The following is a 20758-nucleotide window of genomic DNA, read 5'->3' on the forward strand; positions in this document are numbered from 1 at the left end:
GAGCGCCATAAGTGGCACCACCAGGAGGAGAGCACATTGTTACACGCAAAAGATTTTACGGGGCATTTTGAAATTGGGCTCGGAGGCGGGCAAGATTTTAAACCACTTTGGTTAATGCCTAGATTAACCAAGACAATCATTTTTTATTAATCAAAGCGATCACGGTCAACTGCCTCGCAAAATCGATTTACCGAGGTGGGCAACCTAACGTGACCGCCTCGGTTAGTAGTATTTATTAATGAGTAAATTACACGGCCGGTCCTTAAAGTATTACGTGGTTTTCATCCAGGTCCTCAAACTACGAAATCGCACGTTTGGCTCCCTAATGTATTTAAGTGATTTCATCTATGTCCCCAAACTACGAAATCACACGTCTAACTCCCTAATGTATTTAAGTGATCTCATCTAGGTCCAAAATACACATATTGGTCATCCACATGAATATTATTTTAGCACATGACCCCTGATTTAAGTCCACGCGTGCAGCCGTTGGCTCGCCCTTGCTCACCATCACAGCGCCCGCGACATACGACCTGGTCATGTAGGTTACAATGACGGCTGGTTACGCGAGTGAGTGTAACACCGATGACCGCAGACCAAGCCCCTCCCCTCCCATGTCTACCTCACCCTGCTCGGCAACGTAACCAGCTGCCATTGCCGCCTACATGACCAGGTCGTATGCCCCGGGCGCTGTGATGGTGAGCAGGGGAGAGCCGGCGGCCGCATGCGTGGGCTTAAATCAGGGGTCATGTGCTTAAATCATATCCATATGGATGACTATGTCAGCTTCTAACCCTCCTTATGTGTATTTTGGACCTAGATGAGATCACTTAAATACATTAGGGAGTTAGACGTACGATTTCGTAGTTTGGGGACCTAGATGAGATCACTTAAATACATTAGGGAGTCAGACGTGCGATTTCATAGTTTGAGGACCTAGATGAAAACCATATAATACTTTAAGGACCGGCCCTGCAATTTACTCTTTATTAATCGAGGCAGTTTTCCTAACACAATCACTTTGGTTAATACATTAACCGGATGATGACATTATAAGGCATGTCTCGGTAAATAGTGGCCCAGGTCCTAGCTAGTACAGAGAAAGCCCATACCCATTATCTATTGGGCTGATATATAACATAGCGTTAGTAGCTCACTCTCCCTAGGCGGCGCGCAGAAAGCCATGAACCTTTCCCTCCCTTTCCACTCAGTGTGCCTCCTGCCTCTGCAATCCCTCTCCACTCCGGTGGTGACGCGGCGTGGCACGGGGTACGCGGCCCTCCTCCAGCAAGGGCGTGGCACAACGCCTCCTTCGACAAGGACACGACACGGGGTGCACAATCCCTCCTCCGGTGAGGTCATAGTCCCAGATCTAGCGTTGGCATCCTCTAGCCCTCCCTCTCCATTGAGCAGCGCAGTCTCGGTGGCGAAGCTTTGGCGAGGAGAAGCAGTCCTAGAAGAGGAGCAGCGCCTCAACTCTCACTACACCACAACACCAACATAGGCGCCGAACCGTCTGACGCGAAAAGCCGTTACAGCCTCACACGATCTGATGCAAAAAGATATAGCGTCAGTCCTGAGCTAACGCAGTAAGTCCTGACGCTAAAGACTTATTGCGTCAGACCAGAGTGGACGGTGTACCTTCTTTTAGCGTCAGAGAGGTGGACGGTGTACCTTCTTTTAGCGTCAGATAGTTAGACTCTGAATATAAGTACCTACAGCGTCAGACAATAGCACGCTAAATTCAGATTTAGCGTCTGATGGTCTCTGGGCAATGTTTAGCGTCAGATCATCTAACTGCAAAAAAAAAGATTTTGCGTCAGATGTCTGACGCTATAAAAGTGTTGTGGTGTAGTGTCTCTCCCTCTCCTCTGGCAACCCTACTATGAGTAGTGGCCTTATGGAGCTGGTGCACAGATCCAGCAAGCGACTACCCAAATCCGGCGGCCAATGCTTAGATCTCACGATCAAATGCCCTGATCTGGTGGTGGGTGCGCGGATCTGGCAAGCGATGGCAGCGGTGCGTGGATAGGCTCGGCAGGCCTATGGATGGACTGACAGGCTTATCCATCGGTTTTCCTTTTTTTTGATTTTTAATTTGATTTATTAAGGCGAGCAGGCAACCACCTCGGTTAATGTCATGATTAACCATGACCTTTATGTCTGAGGCGATTGAAAAAACTGCCTCGATTAAGTATTTTTGCTTGCCAAAGTAAAGTTTTGTGTAGTAGTGGCACCTATGTGTGGGCGTTGTCGCTGGTGGGGAGGAAGGAAACAATGTCACCAAGACGCCATTAGGGAGGCTCCTTGGTCTTGAAAAGATGTCATGCTTGTATTTATGGCTGTGGTCATTGTTGCTTTTCTTATTTGGAAGCTGATGTAGGCTTTTCGTAGAGCAGTCGGTGAACCTTGTTGCAAGTGGTCAAACAACCACTGAATTTGCTATAGGTGAAGAGCATGTGGACTTACTATTAGACTTTAAATTAAATCTCTATAAATATGGTCTGCATTTAAAATTTTTATATATTAACTTTATTGATATATTTATTCTATATAAATGATATGTATTTAAAGATTTTATATACATGAATTTTGATACAATGTCTTTAGTGAGCAGAGATGGTTGGACGTCATCTCCCTCTGTCTAAAGCCATAGGTTTCGATGACTATGTATGTTGTCTAGGATTATATCCAACGTCGCCACCTATCACCTTGTTCAATCATCCAGGAATAGCAACTCAATATGTTTTCAATAAAATAAGTGTCAAATACCCTTATATAAATTAATTTTCTGATTTGTACACATATGTGATTCTTAAATGTAGCATAGGTAATTGACCCAATTGTTTAGCTTGAAGAGACACTCAAATATTTTGATGTTGAAGCGTTGGATGTTGACACCATTAGTGTACCTAATGAGCCATTATTCTTCCAATGTCGAATTGGATTCTGCATCCCCACAAATAGCGGCACAGGTGCTATACAAATCTTAGGCCTTGTTTACTTTTACCCTAAAACCCAAAACTTTTCAAGATTCCCCGTCACATCGAATCTTTAGACGCATGCATGAAGTATTAAATATAGACAAAAATAAAAACTAATTGCACAGTTTGGTTAGAATTTACGAGACAAATCTTTTGAGCCTAGTTAGTCCATGGTTGGACAATAATTACCACAAACAAACAAAAGTGCTACAGTGTCATGAAATTTTTCCCTTCAGAAACTAAACACGGTCTACGAAAAGAACAACACTCCAGAAGTTTATTGCAGAAAAACAAGCTACAAAGTATGTTTAAATAAGCTTGCAAATATTGGGTTTTCCATACCTACGTACATTCAACTCTATGCTGATACCAGCTCTAAATGAGGACTCGTGTGATGATGTTGTGAGCTTTTATGCAAGGATTTGTCAAAACAACCAAGATGATGTGGTATAGTCAAAGTCAGAACTCATAATATCGAGATTTGTACTATTGGAAAGTTTAGTTCTCACATCTATTTTTTCTGCCAACACTTACCAGGGTGAAGTTTTGAAGCCACTCTAACAAAGAAACCTGTTAAATTTTGTCACATATCATCAAAAAACCGTCACTATACAACATCTGTGACGGTTTCAGAGATCGTCATGGATTAAGTGTCATGGATTATCCTCCATGACGGTTTAATGAAAACCATCACTTATTAACAGAATCTGTGAGGATCTTAAACCGTCAAGATAGAGCCCGAGGCCTAGTTAGCCTAACCCAAACCCATTTTCTCTGACAAAAATAATCGTCATGGATGAATTGCCACATCATCTTAGATGCTTAGATGGATGATGACGTGGATGTCCAGCCCATTTATTAAAAGCCAACATCAAAGATTGACCATTTTTAGCCAGTTTTCATCCAATTTTCAATTTTTAAACCCATCTAACTTCACAACTAGCCACCACATGTTTGACACATCATAATACAACAAAATTCATCTCAAGATACACAAATCGTACAAAATAGACATTTTTTATTCATATATATATGATGGATTCAACATATATGAACTTATATATGCTTAAAATACAATGTACATGATCCAATACAAGTACGGTGGAAAGATGTGATTTATGTTTATAAACTTCAAATCAGGCATCCTTTAGCATCTTGATGAGCTTGATGCTTACAGGGTGCTCCCTAACATCTCTGAGTTCCTGAAAAGCAAAGTTGGCATGATATTAGTAAGAAACTAAGAACAGAGCATTGTTAATATGTTAGATTTTCCAATCAGGCTACTTAGACGGGCTATGAATCAGCTTTAGTTTTAGACAGAAAACTAAAGCTATCTCACAGCAATGTAAGTACTGAAATCAATACACGGACAACTAAAGACTAAAGCAGATTCAGAGTTGTGTAAGTACTGAAATTAGAAAATGAATAGCAGTATAGTGCTGCTCGGTTCTTCGCAAAACTAAGCAGTAAACTGAATGCATATTATCTATCTAGATTGTAGCAGATGTATTTATGTAATCCAAAAGTAATATCTTTAGTATCATGTGAGTGCGTGCTATATATCCAAAGTTTAATAGGTCTTAGAAGGGCAAAGGTTTAGAAATACATTGATTCACAACAAGCATTCACAGATGTGTGCAGGGCTCTAGAACAGTATTTGAATGCTTACAGTGGCAAACTGTATAGCAGAGGTGTATCCTTATTTTCTTGCCGGAGTAGCACACTATCTGTCCTTGAATAAACTTGGTGCATTTGGTTCTTGATCTTTCTATTGTCTCCTGAAAATTGCAGCAAGGACTAATGGTAACACAAATAAACAATACAATAACTATATGTAAGGCACATGGACCATATTTGCATGTACACTGAATATTGTGGTCAATAAGTCTAGAGGAACCAACACATGGCAAACAATAAAACAATAGAGCTTCATATAAATAAAAAATTGAAACTCTGAAAACTGACATTTGTATAAAAAGAATAAATGGCCATCAAATCTGAAAATTCACAAAATGAAACCTATGTAAAGTGATGCACTAACAGTGCTGAACTAACTCCACAAAATTCAGAAACTGAAACTCTGAACATTGACTGAACTGTCTGCTAAATTCCTGAAACCTGAAACAAACTGCAGAACCAGAATTCACTCAATGAAAACTGCAGAACATGAACTCAAAACTGCAGTGAACTGCATTTCCTGTCAACATGCAAATACCAGGAAAGCTATCATGTCATGGGCAGCCAAGAGGCTGCCAGGGCCCATGGGCTGAAAGTTCGGCCCATTTATCTTTATAAGTTTAGTTATCTTTGTATTTTGCAATTTATATTAGTCCCAGATAGGTTATTTAGTAAAAGAGGTGAAGTAGATGGGACATAAATATCTGTAGACTCTATTGATATAACCAAGCAATGAATTATGAAGAAACAATTCTAGTCTCCCTCAATCTCTCAAGCTCTTGGCAAAGCATAAGTCCTAGTTATCTATCCAAAATACCCACCTCGTTCATAACATATCATTCATGTGCAGCTCTAAATTTCATCTTTTCAGCTAACACTTATCAGATTTAATGCTTGATCTAGTGAGGCAAATTTAGTAAAAACTAATTAAAGAAGCTGATCTGTAAATTGCACAGCACAAACAATCATTTTCTGTCGGTGTAAAGAGCACTAAACCTGATTCAGCAGTGCAAGAATCTTCTCTGGAGATGGTTGTCAGTCTATGCTGCTGCTCGTGCTGTTAGCAGAATGCTGGATAAAGTGATGCTCATGCTGCTCAATACAAAACCTGTAATTTAATGGATTTCTTAACTGAATGTCTGAATGTTCATTGCAGAAAAGGAATACCCATCCAACGGTAGAAGTGTGGCCATCTCTACAACTGGACATTATAGATTAAATGAAACCAGAATGGTTATTCTTGTTTCTAGCAGCAGTAATCTCTATAACTCACATTTGTACTTCTAACCTAGTACTACTCTCATATAGACCTTCTGTGCTGAAATCTACTGTCTCATCTAATCTCAACTCTTCCTGAAAAACAAAAAAATAGATAAATATTAAATTATTGGCGCCTAACAGACAGCACCAAGATGCCTTTTCGATTCCACCTCCTATGGTGCTCCTGCAACAAATCCAACCTAGTCCCAAGCACCACTGCTCAAATCTAACCCAAAAAAATCAATTGCAAGAGAAGCAGAAGGAAGTGCTACTCACCTGGGAGCCGTTGGCCAAGAAGAGAGATGGAGGGGCCAGCCAGGGCCAAACTAGATCAGAGGAGTCGCCGTCACCAGTTAGATCCAGCTAAGTGTGTCGCAGCTGCACTTTCATTGCCTCTCGCCTAGTGTTTCAGTGCTAGCGACCTTGGGCATGGATGTGAGGGCACGCAGGTGCATGACGACACAGGTGGGGAGAGGAGCTGGGGTGCAGCGCCACCATCGGCCTCCCCCACATGCCGCGCGCCGGCCTCCTCTCCTTCTGAGGGCTGGGGTAGAGGGCGCTGCCCTCGGCCTCCTCCATGCTATGCACTGGCCTTTTCTGCGCCGAGCCTTGAGGTAGGGTCGAAAGCACCAGACAGGATGGGGGCAGTGGCTCGAGAAGAGGAGGCAACTCAGTTAGGGAGAGGTAGGGGCAGTGGCTGGTGGAGAGGAGGCAGCTCGGGTCAGGGGTTTTTGACGCCTTTATATGCAAGCAGGTTTCAGGCCCTGGGTTGGATATCCAATGCTAGCAAATCCCTGCAAACTCTTGTTAGTGACATTTTCTAAATCTGTCACGAGAAATCCGTCATAGATTAAAGGATTTCTTATAGTGCCTGCCAAAGTAAAGTTTTGTGTAGTAGTGCCACCTGCGTGCGGGCGCTGTTGCTGGTGGGGAGGAAGGACACAATGTCACCAAGACGCCATTAGGGAGGCTCCTTGGTCTTGAAAAGATGCCATGCTTGTATTTATGGCTATGGTCATTGTTGCTTTTCTTATTTGGAAGCTGATGTAGGCTTAGTTTCGTAACATTGTTGAATCATCCAGGCATAGTAAGCAACTCAATATGTTTTCAGTAAAATAATGTGTCAAATACCCTTATATAAATTAATTTTCTGATTTGTATACATATGTGATTCTTAAATGTACCATAGGTAATTGACCCAATTGTTTAGCTTGAAGAGACACTCAAACATTTTGATGTTGAAGCGTTGGATGTTGAAACCATTAGTGTGCCTATTATTCTTCCAATGTCGAATTGGATTCTGCATCCCCACAAATAGTTGCACAGGTGTTGTACAAATCTTAGATACAGAAAGAACAACACTCTAGAAGTTTATTGCAGAAAAACAAGCTATAAAGGTATGTTTACATAAGCTTGCGAATATTGGGTTTTCCATACCCACATTCACCTCTATGCTGATACAAGCTCTAAATGAGGACTCGTGTGATGATGTTGTGAGCTTTTGTGCAAGGATTGCTCAAAACAACCGAGATGATGTGGTATAGTCGAAGCCGAACTCATAATATTGAGATTTGTTGTTTAGTACTATTGGAAAGTTTAGTTCTCACATCTTTTTTTTCTGCCAACACTTATGAGGGTGCAGTTTTGAAGCCATTCTAAACTAGACAATGCATCAATTGGGGTATGATTGGAATTATGCTAATGATTTGCCAACACTTACTATGGAAGGATATCAGGCAAAGCTGCATGTGACTATGAGGGGATGTGACCCATCGACTTCTCCACCATTGTTAATAGTCGTTAGTAGACCCTGTCATCATAGTTGTGAAGCAAGGGAGAGTGCAATACTTAATGTGTTGCTCTACGTCAATGATGAATGTCCATACTGCAGCAGTGACCTATATTTCACTGATTTAATAATGCGAGAAAGCCAACTTAGGGACTTTGGGGGTCTAATAGGACATCTAGTGTGTAATGACTCGGATTAAATTGCTATGGTTTCAATTATAGCTAGATAGCTATGTGTAATTTTGCTTAATTTCTTTGTTTCCTGAAGTATGTACTTGGCAAACATTGTCATTAAATTTTAATGAAGTCCAGTAGGGGGCAGTCCCTCATGTTGTCCTCAAAATTATGGCTAGACAATAAGCTTGTCAATTCAGTTAAGGGCTTCAGGGACCAACCTCTAAGCCGGAGGAGAGATCATGGATGAGGCTGCATGCGCATCAGATTCATCCTACTCATGAAATCACTCCATAATGAAACCGCCAAGTGCTTGCAACCCAAATATTTCCAAATTGGTCAACCAACAACAGTGAGGGTGCATTCCTGTAAGATGATGTCAAAATGGACATAAATAATGTTTCCTACATTCACGATGTCACCATGGAAAATAGCTAGGCTGAACCACTCAACTAGTAATGTGTACTACAAAATGAGGTATTTCCAAAAACTTACATGGCATGGCTACAAGTACGGAGGATATCACACTTGTTAAACAGCAAGCCCTTGGGTACGTTGAACCTAAAAAACAATTAAATGTGTAGTTAGACACATTCACCTCATTGTTCATATAAATGCATTTATATATACAGTTTTAGAATACACCACCTACATAGTAAATCGACCTCATAAAGAAGCCTAATCCCTACTGTGAATCAAAGAACACGTATGGTTATCCAACTGTGTCACAATCTGGTTGACCTCATCAAGAAGGCTAATCCGTGTTGTGAATCAAAGAACACAAGCAAGAACAAGATAAAATACAACTCAAGTAAAGTGACAACTTGCAGAAGTATGCTTAAGATCACAACATGGGGTTTCACAAACCAAAAATGACAAATGTTCAAAGATAGATTAACCTGAAGCAAAACTCAAACCCTAGCGATGGTGGCGATGACTAATTATAAGGTCTAATGGTCGTCGTGCCCCCTAGACGTGCACCCCTAACGGGCTCAAAGACAATTCAGCGCTCAATGGACAAAGACACTGACGCAACACCTGTCAGATCATTTTGGACACTAAATTGTTTCGATGATTCCTATTCACTCCGATAAAATCTGGACCTCAAACGAAAGCCATTTGTTAGCTTTTGAAATTATCTTTCCATCTATGTGGCTCGACAAAAACAGAGTCTAGATGCGTCATGGGCGTCCATTTTTCTCTAGGCACTCAAGGCCAAAGACATACTCAAACTCAAGTTGAACTGGACCTCTAGCTTCGCTTGGACACCCTTGCTGGCCTCCTTTGGATGTGGCCAAGGAGGATGGCGTCCAAGGGTTTTCTTGGTGTGTTCTCCATCTCCTTGGGGCATGCTCTAACTTGGGCTAGGGTTCCAAGGTTGCATCACAAGCCCAAGATGACGTTGTCGTAGCCGATAGAAACAACAGATTGTTGTAATAATTTGAAAAGCTTGCTGATGTTATACTGAGGTGGGACCAAATCTAAGATTATCAAACAAGCTTTTCCATCAAGTGTTCAGTGACCACATTCGTGCTCCGGATAGATGAATTAAGGTCATCCCAATGAAGCACTATTGGGTTGCTGACAAACTGAGTATATTAGACATTAATTTGATGAGCTTGCACTCCAAGATCGGTTTGTTCATGGCCTATCCATACTCTTTCATCATCATCATTGTTCCTAAGCACATTTTAAATACTAATATTAGGCACTAGCGAATTCTTAATTTTACTATTATGCAAACACAGGAACAAGCTCACCTTATAATAAAAGGTCATATCTGAAGGTGTCATGTCCTCATCAAAACCCTACAAACTACCATGTATCTGACCTACCTTGATATATAAGGGGAGGCTAGAACCTATAAAGGGGAGAGGGCGAAATAGAAGGTCGAGGGAGGTTGAATAGACCAATTGAACAGAGTCCTCTAGACAACTCCGAGCTCTCCATCGAGAGCAGAGCCACCAAGAGAGGAGCAACCAAGAGCTCCTCCACCAGCGTCTTCTTCCCCTCTGACAAGGAAGAAACCTCATCGCTGATGAGCCTAGGATAGCACTGAGGGATCCCATTTCAAATCTCTTACACACTCTTGTTGTAACACCCAGATTTGGGTGCTTTTGAATATAAGGAACATCTACTGCTAGACGTAGGGCCCATATCCTAAACCAGGATAAATCGTTGCATCTTCTCTGTATTCCTATGTTCTTAAGTCCACCTGAGCCGCCAGATATCCGTACTTAATGACACCCGACGAACAACAATGCTTTCCATGGTTTTGACCCCACGACACCTGGTTAGCCTAGAACTGACATTGCCATCTGCAAAAGCTATCATCGGCGGTTTCCACATTGTTGTCCATAGCAACACCGGGAGCAACAATGCCTCCAATAGCTAGAAGATGAAGAAGCTCAAAGTTCTACCTTAGTTTGCAAACAAGGAACCTAGAGAAAACACCAAGCTTGTACCTTCCTTGCCTTCCAAACATATAAGGATGGGCAAGGGCACCCATAGCCAAGGACAACTACCAAAAATCAAACTTCCAAACTAAAACCATATATCAGAGCAATTACAACACTCCCTATGACTCTTTCTCTATCTCTCTCAATTGTAAGAACTCATTTGAGCATTCTAACATGAAGAATTCTCTTTTAGACATAGGATTTCAAAGACTGAACCAAGATAAAACCCTCTAGTGTCTTGAGTTTTAACCACTAAAGTCCCATGCATCAACCACTACCCGATCTCTAATAACTAGCCATGGTTATGATTCGATGACAACAAGGCTACCAAACAAGGCAAAGATGTTATCTAGAAAACAACAGAGAAAAATAGGAAACATAAAGCATGACAATGGAAGTTCACACTTACAAGGATACATAACATTTCCATGTTCTCAAATCTCATGCATGGTAGTAAATACATACCACAATGAAAAAGGTTCCATTTTTAGAAAAAGAAACTACATATTCTTTGTCTGGCACATGAAAGTAATTTGGACAAGTATTTTAGTTTTCTTGCGCATACAACACCTTGATCATGTCCTTCTCCATGTAGAACTCCATACATATTTCTGGCCTGGAGAACTAGTGTTTTAATTTGGACTAGTGTTGTAGAACTCCATACATATTTCTGGCCTGGAGAAGCTTTGGAAAACCTGACACAACTCCTTGGCCATGTTTTCAGACACTGAAGAGTTGAAAGTAAATTTCATCCATTTTACAGCCTTCGCCCAATGGAATACTTGTTTTACAAAGCTTACTTCATATTGAGATCCTCTCAACCCAATTATTTCTACTATTTGGAGGCGATTCAAAAGGAATTCCTCAGTTTTCCACTTTTCTTGCTCATCACAAATGCAACCTGGTGGACAAGTAACTTGTGCCTGAAACAAGGACCACATTAATTAAATAAGGCTAATAGCTAAGGAGCTTTTCAAATGGCTCTGAGTGTGTTACCAAAGGCATCTTGAACATGCACAAAATGATTCCATATAGGCATTAGTCTGAATTCTGAAGTAGTCAAATTGTAGTCATATATGGTTGTTCTACACTCGTATAAAGTGGTCCACGAAACATGATGATATGCTATGAATATCACATACCCAAGAAGATATTCATTTTATCATACGGAATATCTAATAGAGCTATGGAAACTGTGAAGGATCATGGACCTAAAGCTTATTATTATAGTGTTTTACTCTTCCTAGCTCCTAGTTGATCAAGCCTTACTCTTCTAACTCCAAGTTGATCAAGCCTCCCAAGCAACAACTCAATCAATTTAGTATAATTTTATTCTAAATAAGCTGACAGTCGTAAAAAATTAGCATATAGTTGCAACCCAACTGTTATTTATTAGAGCTTTACCATGCTTCTGTATTTCTTTATATGTGAAGAAGAGTTTAATTACATATACATAGAGAGGCTAACCTAGAGAGTTAATAGGGGAAGTCCTAGGAAACATGCATGGAGAGTCCCTTGATAGCACGCTGGGTATAATTCTACAAGGCACTAGATGCATAGTAATAGTCGTGCCCCCAATTGAAGCACTAGATGTGCACACATGAAGACTGTTGCGAAACTCATTGAAGACTGATGTAGGGAGGCCTTGTAGACTTGTAGGGAAGATGTCATCAAACTAAGATGTTGTCAGAATGTAGTACACGAACATCACTACTACCACCTCGTTCGTGAAACAAGTGGAGATCAGTTTCTGCATACTTCATGCGTTGATGTTGAACCGAATTGGTTGATAGGTAGAGGACACTAACATTGTTATAGTAGACGAGAGTACTTTGTGGCAGGGGAGCATGTAATTCCCATAAGAGTTAGCAAACCTAGCATGCTTTAGCAATGCTATTGGCCACTGCATAGTACTCAGCTTCGTCACTTGAACAGGAAATTGTTTCTTTGTTGTTTGACAACTAGGAGATCAAACTGGCACCAGGGAACACAGTGTAGACAGAGGTTGATCGGTGCATCTGGGCTACTAGTCTAGTTAACATCCATGAAGACCACTAGCTTACACTATGGTGGAGAGTGCCCTATATGTAGCGTAAGATACGCTTGACAACAATCTTGACAGTAGTAGATGAGGGTGTTGAGGGATGCCTAGTACACATACTACTTATGGGTGTGCTAGTGATGTGGCTACAAGCATCATGGGAGGAAATCCCTACAACCGAGGGACACCATAGGGGTTGAGCACCGACATGAAAGCCTAAGAAGGGTACCTAGAGCGCCTATCCTAAGGCATCGATGAGGTACCACGATGTTGTTATTGTTGCAGGTTGCGAGTGGCAGAGCTAGGCTAGAGCCAAGCCGCATGCTGGTGGACCCTAGTGAAGGTCACCTCCATTGTCATTGGTTCTCACACTACTGTTGCTATTGGCACTAGCAACAATGTTAGTGAGAATGTTGGGGATGCCTTCTACAGAGGAAGAGCCACTGACGGGCAGTTGATCCGACATATTGGGGGTGTCGGTCTAGTTCTCTATGGCGAGTATAACAGTTGGCAGCTAGGATGTGGGAGGATCTAGAGTTCAATGAGTGCCCTTTAGGAGGGCCTTCATGTGGTCATACTTCGCATTGAGACCCTAAAGGACATTGAGGACAATGGTGTGGTCATGGATAGCCTCACATTATCCACTAGTACAAAAAACTTAATGGAGGTGAGCATCTTAGATTAACGGAGGTAGGCCATTGCAACCACCTCCAGTTGAAGGTCACGGTTAATCTAATCTTTTTTGGAGGCAGTTGGAATGCCTGCCTCAATGAATCAGTTAATGGAGGCAATCACATTAAGATACCTAGGCCTTGTTTAGTTCCAAAATATTTTGGGCAAAATACAAAATTTTTTGCTATTTTGCATTTTGGATGTAAACATGTCCAAAATATTTTGGCCCTAAACTTTTTGCAAAATTAAATAGGGACATTGGTCTTGTTTAGTTCCATTTTTTTTGCAAAATGGACACTGTAGCACTTTCGTTTGTATTTGACAAATATTATCCAATAATAGAATAATTAGGCTCAAAAGATTCATCTCGTAAATTACATATAAACCGTGTAATTAGTTATTTTTTATCTATATTTAATGCTCTACACATGTGCCGCAAGATTCGATGTGAAGGGAATCTGAAAAGTTTTGCAAAATTTTTTGGAAGTGAACACCAAAACCAAAAAATTTTGGTGTTAGAATTTTGGTGGGAGTCTCAAGGTTTTGGGTTTTTTGCAAAATACTTCATGAACTAAACAAGGCCCTATGTTATAAAAAATTAAAAAAATCAAGCGAGTCCAATTGAGTCTACTGCTACCACCATGCTTCGATCCACTGCAGCTAGCTAAGGGTAGGCGGATCCTACCTCTGCCTCCTGCTACTACTACCACTATTGGGCTTCCAGCGCCTCTACCCCTCTACTGCCCATCGCACATGCCACTGTCAGGCTTCCATCACCTCCACCCTGTTGTTGCCCACCGCACACGCCATTGCTGGCTAGGGGCGCTTGCTGCCACCGCTGGCTAGGTGCGTTGGCCGCCACCGCGAGGCACCATGGTGTGAGCCCCCTCTTGCAGATGGAGACGGAGGACATGGAGGAGAGGGAGCCATGTCGTGCATAGAGAGACAAATGTGAGAGGCGCCAACTATGAGTGATTTGGATTTGGATGAGTAACTTTGAAACCCTAATGCTATGTATATATAGGCCCAATAGAGAGGAAACATGTTGCACGTTGGGCTTAAGCTATTGTAGAGGTGAGCTTTGTAGCTATCCGCCTCCAGACTTCGATTTAAGGAGGTGGTTGTCTTAAGATGAACGCCTGAGAATAGACCATTTTTTGGAGACCATTGTCTTAAAATAATTGTCTCCGTAAATTGATTTCTAGAGGTGGTTATTTTTTTACTGTCTCCGTAAATTGATTTCATGAGGCGGCATTTTTAATTGCCTCCGTAAATGAAAATGATTGCCTCCATTAATCGCCCGATATTTTTGGAGGTGGTTGGATTTTGGGACCGCCTTGGTTAATGTTTGGGCATCGCCTTACAAAATCATTTATGTAGTAACGGCATCAGCCATTCCCTTCATCTTATGGCAGTTGTCACTTATAGACATGTCACCATGGACGAACATCAGATCTCAGTGTCATGGTGCAAAGCATGAGTAGTCTCACGATTGCCCAAGAACTACTGCTTGATGTCGAGCCATGTGTCAGGCACTGTGCCACCTCAATCACAAACGTTGTCTTGGAGGTGGTCACCATGCTGAGCAACCAGGAAAGCACAACACAATCCATCTTATGCCTTGATAGGATGGTGGGGTGAGGGACATCAGAAAGGACATGATCAGCAAGAGCATAGCACTAAAGGGTGCCCAGCATAAGACGACAACACCTATTGTATTGGGAGGATATAGGGTCGAGGACCACCGGCACTAGAGAATGGATGTTTTCGACACTCGCAGCCAGGGCCTAGAGGTGAGTGATGGCGGTGGCTTCATAGTTGGGGTGGATATCACCGTTTCCATCAATGTTGGCAACAGAGTCGTTGCCATCTGTACGAGGCAGGGCGGCATGACTCAAGCAGCGACATCTTCATGCTCAAGAGCCTTGGCGGCTGCACACTCATCATGACGAGTAGCAAATTGACTACGACGATAGCAGCAGCCTCGTGCTCGCAACCAGCAGCAGCCATGCATTCTCTGTCGACATCTTGTTCACGATCAGCATGCACAATAGCTGCAGTAGCGGTGTAGTGAGACAGAGGGCTCATGACCATGGAGGAGCAATGATGGATTTCACCCACGATTCTGGAAGGAGATCATAGGATCTTGGAAGCCTCCTGATATCATATTAGAGCATTAATATGCTTCTGTATTTATTTATATGCGAAGAGTTCAGTTATGGGTATATAGAGAAAGCCTAAGCTAGAGAGTTAAAAGGTGGAAGCCCTAGGCATCACGCCTAGAGAGTCCCTAGGCAGCACATTGGGTAGAATCCCATGACGCAGCCATTACATAGTAATAACAGGTATTGATCATACCAATAGCAGAGCTCAATACAAAATGGAACAAAGGCCTTGTTTAGTTCACCCCAAAAACCAAAAAATTTTCAAGATTCCCAATCACATCGAATCTTGCGGCACATACATGAAGCATTAAATATAAATGAAAACAAAAACTAATTGCACAATTTACCTGTAAATCGCGAGATGAATCTTTTGAATGTAGTTAGTCCATGATTGGACAATATTTATCAAATAAAAACGAAAGTGCTATAGTACCGAAAACCAAAAAGTATTCGGAACTAAACAAGGCCCAAATATTATAAACATGGAACAACCACAGTCTTGGGAGTGAGACACAAACAGATCAGGCACACACCTGCTCATGCAGCTACACACCGACCCAAGCACCCATTCACACCCACACACTTATATATTGAACACCAAACTGGCACGAAGTTTTAGTAGCAAAACAACAAATAGAATGAGGGAACTCAACTCAGAGATCAAGACAAATCTAAAAATGTAAATATGAATAAACAAATGCAGCTTTACCTCCAAGTCGCTATTTGTGTAGAATTCAAATGACAATCTTCTTAAACCAGAACACATCCTAAGCACCTTGAATAAAGTGGCTCCAAAAGCATGTCCATCATTTAATATATCCAGGTGCATGTACATAATTTGTGGGGGCAGTGTTATGTCTCCCAACAAGCATTGATAGCCATCTAAGTCCTGTGAATACATAAGAAGTTACCAGAAAAAATAAAGATCATATGGAACATATAACATTTTCAAATAGCTGGCTAGCACACACAAAAAAAGTTGTTATATCCTGATATGTTTGCATTATATTTCTTAAGCAAAGCTAGTCATTTGCATATCATGTTTAAATATGCTAGAAAGCCATACATGCTAATTTAGTTGTGATGTCACATCCCATCTGTAAAACATGAGATAAGATACATACTGTCAACTGAAAACTAATACTTATTTAGGTTTTAACCACTCAATTCTCTCAGCACCACTACTGAGAGTTCATGAACAGGGTTCAAAATTTCGGCGAAATTTCGCCGAAATTTCGCGAATTTCGGTAATTTCGGTGGTGGCCGAAAGAAAAATCCGAAATTTTATTATATACTAATACATGTGCTATATAACTTTAGACTCATATTTTCTATTGTTTATATTGCATATTCTTCTATTCAATAGATGTGTAATCATAAATCATATTGATACTTGTTTAGATCTAATTTTTTTAAAATTAAAAGCATACTTCATGTGCTAGTCTCTAAAAAAATTTCGGCGAAATTTCGACCGAATTTCGCGAAATTCGGTAATTTCGGTGGTGGCCGAAATTTTTGCGATAACGAAATTAAAAACCTTGTTCATGAACCCCATGAAATAACTAGCACACTATTGCATCAGACTGTCCTTCACCGCCTCATGCATAACAGTTTCGAATGTTCTGCAATGTCTCCATTACTAGGACAACTCTTTCTAGCACCACAGGTTGCTTTGGTTTAATTCTGAAACTCTGCTCTCAGTCATTCAGATCAGTTAGAAACTTGTTTTGATGTTAGGCACAACACCTCTTGAACTCCAACTCCAATTAAAATTTATCACAATAATAGCTAGCAAATTACCCAGAATTCCACAACAGAAGGATGTTCACTCACCGGCTGATTGATGAGGATGAGATTAAGACTACGAGGAACCTTGAATTGCTGCAAAAATTTTAGACATTGATTCTGCTCTCTTTGGACTTGCGACCCATATACCCAGAAAATTTTGGTCCTCAGGAGTTGGACTTGTCCTAAATTTCCAAGATGGACAGTTTGTGGATCATAAGCATCGACCCACGCCAGGGACACCATCTGAGGCGCTGAGATGTTAGCAACTGGTTTCCTGTGAGCATTGTCAAACAGGCAGTATGCCATGCCTAACTTCTTGAGATTCGGCGCGACAATTGTGAGCTGCCGCAAGCTCCTACCAAGGTTGAACAGCTTTATCTTCAGGAGCGACTTAGAGTGGATGGAGAGATTGTGCAGCCCGCGGGATTCCAAGACGCAGAGCTTCTGCAAGCACGGGGAGTGTGGCTCGGAGACAGCATTGCCGAGGTCGCCCGGGCCGTGGAATCGGACGCGGCTCAGCAAAAGGCTGGTGAGCTTGTTGAAGACGCCCTGGAGAGGGAAGGCGAGGCGTTGATACCTTAGCTTCAGCTGCATCTTGCTTGCTTTCTCGAAGCAGGGCAGCTCAACGACGCCTCTCTCCCCGGCCTCCTTCACCACCTCCTCCTCATCCTCCTCATCTTCATCCTCCTCGTCCTCCTCGTTGACGGAGCTCTTCGGACCCACTACGCGGTAGATAAGGTCACCGACCAGGTGACGCGCGGCGGACGGAAGCCAGGCCGCCACGGAATCAGAGGCGGCGTCTTTGGCGGTGACGGAGATGCGGCGGAGCGACGACGTGGCGTCGTCACGGGCGTCGAGCGCGTCGCGGATGCGGTTGCCGTCGGGGGCGGGGTTGAAGCGTACCTCCGGGGCGTCGCGCCAGAGACTTCTCCAGCGGCACGCGAGCACGCTGGTCCGCGCGGCCTCGGTGGTGTCGAGAAGCACCAGGATGCGGAGGAGGAGGTCGTCGTGGAGGGCGCTGAGGCGGTCCTCGCCGCCGTCGGGGGGCTTCGCACGCTTCGCGGAGATCTGGCCGCCGCCGTCGGGGGGCTTCGCACGCTTCGCGGCGATCTGGCCGCCGCCGCCGCTTCGCTCCATGGAAATGGTCTAGGGTTTCGATTCGGCCTCCGCGGCGATCTGGACTGGAGGGGTTTGGGAAAGGGAGAACGGATTTGCGGCGGCTTTGCGGGGAGGAGATGTGTTTTTGCGCTCACGTGAAACACGTAGTAGGACGTACCAGTTTGTAAATTTTCCTTCTCTCGGGTCCTTTGTTACGTATTATGAATTTATATAATTTACTCATCTCTAAAACAAAAATGAAAATTTCATTTTTCTATGAGCCAAATAATTTTATTTTTTACCAGATGAATAAAACAATGCTAACACCTATGATATATACCAAATAAACATTACTAATAAATTATTCATATACTATATTTTTATACTGAATCTTTTTGGAGACAGCCATGCTCATACTATTTTATATAAAATTGGTCAGATTTGACGTGTTGTAGACTTAGAATCAGATTCTTTGTGTGATCTACTGATTATGATTTGCTCCATATTTTTAAAAATAATGCAATTCTTACGTTTTTACGTGGTACAAAATTTTTAAGTTCTAACCAAATTTATAAAACTACTACTATGATATCAAATAAATACTATTAGATTGTGCAGAATATATTCTATTTTGCAGACCTAGATGTTGATAATATTTTTATGAGAATTTTATATAAACTTGTCAAACTTATAGATCCAGGGAGTGTGATACATGAAACTGGCCATTGTGATTCTTAATTGGATTTGCTAATTTTCTATATTGAGTTTAGAATGCTATTTGTCTGATTTTGAAATCCTTTCACAAGTGCGAAGCATGAGACAAATATATGGTTGCTTTACCTAAGGATCAAAAGTTATTCTTGGGCACATGAATAACTAAATGGGAAAAATAAAACCTCATAAAAACCAAATCTAGGATTTTTTTTTAAAAAAAAAACTATGCAAATTCATAGTGTATCTATATATGTACCCTAACACAAAAGTTTACATTCAAAATCATTTTGTAAAATTCGTATGAAAGTAACAGATTTAAGGTGCATATGCACTACAAGACAAAGTTTTACGAATTTATCTTCTAATGCATATGCACCTAAAACCTTTTTATTTTCATGTGGGTTTTTATAGATTGAGTTGGAATAATAAACTTCCTGACATGTGTATCTATATAGTAAATATGGATGTGCATCGTTTCAATGTTTTGAAAAGATTCTAAGCATATATGTTTTTTTCTAAATGACTTTCATGATTTAAACGAAGACATAGTTTTCTATGAATTAGCTTAATGGCTGTCAGCAATTCTTGTGGGGGCAATGTACTTTGGCCTTAGATCGCGTTTGGCTCGCATCGTACCATCTTGTCGGTGCCGCCACACCTTGTACTACGAGTGGGTATGCCGACCTGGGAACGCTTTAAGGAACTCTGCCACCTGCGCGGGCCAAGCTCACATTACTATCCTCGGTCCAGGAGTACGTTGAGTGCTTCGATGCACTTGCGTGTCATGCACAGAACCTGACACCGACATAGAAGGCCGAGCTCTTCTCTAGTGGCCTCCTTGAGCATATCCAGATCAACATCAAACTCTAGGAGCCGCACGGCCTTTCAGACGGCGGTGTACCTTGCCCGGCGTGGTCCAAATTCGGATCACAACTTTTATGGGCTAGTAGAAAAGAATTAGTGAATCCATAAACCCAGGCTTTAAAATCCAAAGTGTTATTTGGAGCCAGATACGTCTTGGATGAAAATTGGAGATGCCATGGGTAAATGGTTCGGATGTTTTTAAGCAGTAGCTGTTCTTTCCTAGCTAACTGACAAGCTTTTATTTTCTATATAACATGCAGATCCTACATGCTTCTGTTTGTTCTGGATCCTTGCTAGAGCACAAAATTTAGACTGCCTGCTTATCTTCAGTGTGCTAGAACAGTAGTACGGAAGTGTTATGGTTGGGTGTATTGGCCATATATGCTTGCAGTTGGTTTGTAGTTTGGGCCAGCTATTCAATTATTGTAACGAGTATTTCGAAACAAACAAGTGCAAAGAGCAGTCGAAGGTCTATGTATCCTTTGCATAGTACAATCACTCAGAAATCCTATACAGTAAAAGGGGATGAGAATCTTTAACATGAGTTGGGTCTGACCATAATCCCTTGTTGGTGGAGACAGAAGCAAAGTGAAGAGTGAGTCTGGACGTTTTTTTTCAGATTTAAACCTTCCTGGGTCTTGCAAGAGGGCTTCAAGAAGTTGGTGGTAAGTAAAAAGGACTTCTCAACAGAAATACCATATTTTGGGGATCACTGGAATGTTATCTCTAACAAACTGAGAGTTAGTTTGAGAGGTTGGAGAGCAAATCGTGGAAGTGATCAGAGGAATGGAAAGCAGGAGTTGATGCTGTGGACCAAGTGGAGTGGGATGTTGTCTTCGTTCAGCACCATACATATATAGTGATTGGTATATGGAGGTCGCCAATTCGAGAACTGGTTTTTGTTTGATGTGGGTTCACTTTTGGGATGTGTTTCTAGAAAAGTCCAAAGCTAAAAATATGGCCATCACACAGTTAGCATAGCGAGGAAACAATAGAGTTATATATAATGTAATGTAATTAACTTTCTCATGCAGAATCTGTTCATTGCAAAATGCGTCAAAATTTATAATAATT

General features: G+C 41.7%; 1 protein-coding gene across 8 annotated transcripts; it reads right to left on the reverse strand.

Annotated features, from left to right (window-relative positions):
- LOC8059875 (putative F-box/FBD/LRR-repeat protein At4g03220) lies at positions 3986-18265 on the reverse strand. 8 transcript variants are annotated; one of them, XR_002450567.1, is made up of 8 exons: positions 17054-18265; positions 15930-16109; positions 10913-11265; positions 8379-8444; positions 8105-8249; positions 5935-6014; positions 5658-5769; positions 4678-4762 (listed from the first exon to the last, which is right to left on the reverse strand). XR_002450567.1 is itself a non-coding variant. In XM_021454900.1 (4 exons), coding segments are annotated over exons 1-4 (1383 nt in total). In that variant the 5' UTR covers positions 18146-18264; the 3' UTR covers positions 3986-4184. The 8 variants fall into 8 exon arrangements, 4 of the variants coding, with proteins under 4 accessions (XP_021310575.1, XP_021310577.1, XP_002461370.1 ...); XR_002450565.1 differs by lacking the exon at positions 5935-6014 and adding an exon at positions 6198-7731; XR_002450566.1 differs by lacking the exon at positions 5935-6014.

This window comes from Sorghum bicolor, chromosome 2, assembly GCF_000003195.3.
Source record: "Sorghum bicolor cultivar BTx623 chromosome 2, Sorghum_bicolor_NCBIv3, whole genome shotgun sequence".
Taxonomy (NCBI): Eukaryota; Viridiplantae; Streptophyta; class Magnoliopsida; order Poales; family Poaceae; genus Sorghum; species Sorghum bicolor.

Excerpts from the sequence above, each read along its gene's own strand:
- LOC8059875 (XM_002461325.2), bottom strand. The coding sequence starts at position 18,145 with ATGGAGCGAAGCGGCGGCGGCGGCCAGATCGCCGCGAAGCGTGCGAAG. Across the intron at positions 16,110-17,053 it reads TCATCCTCATCAATCAGCCG|GACTTAGATGGCTATCAATG; the intron begins GTGAGTGAACAT and ends ATGTATTCACAG. Across the intron at positions 11,266-15,929 it reads ACACAAATAGCGACTTGGAG|GCACAAGTTACTTGTCCACC; the intron begins GTAAAGCTGCAT and ends TCCTTGTTTCAG.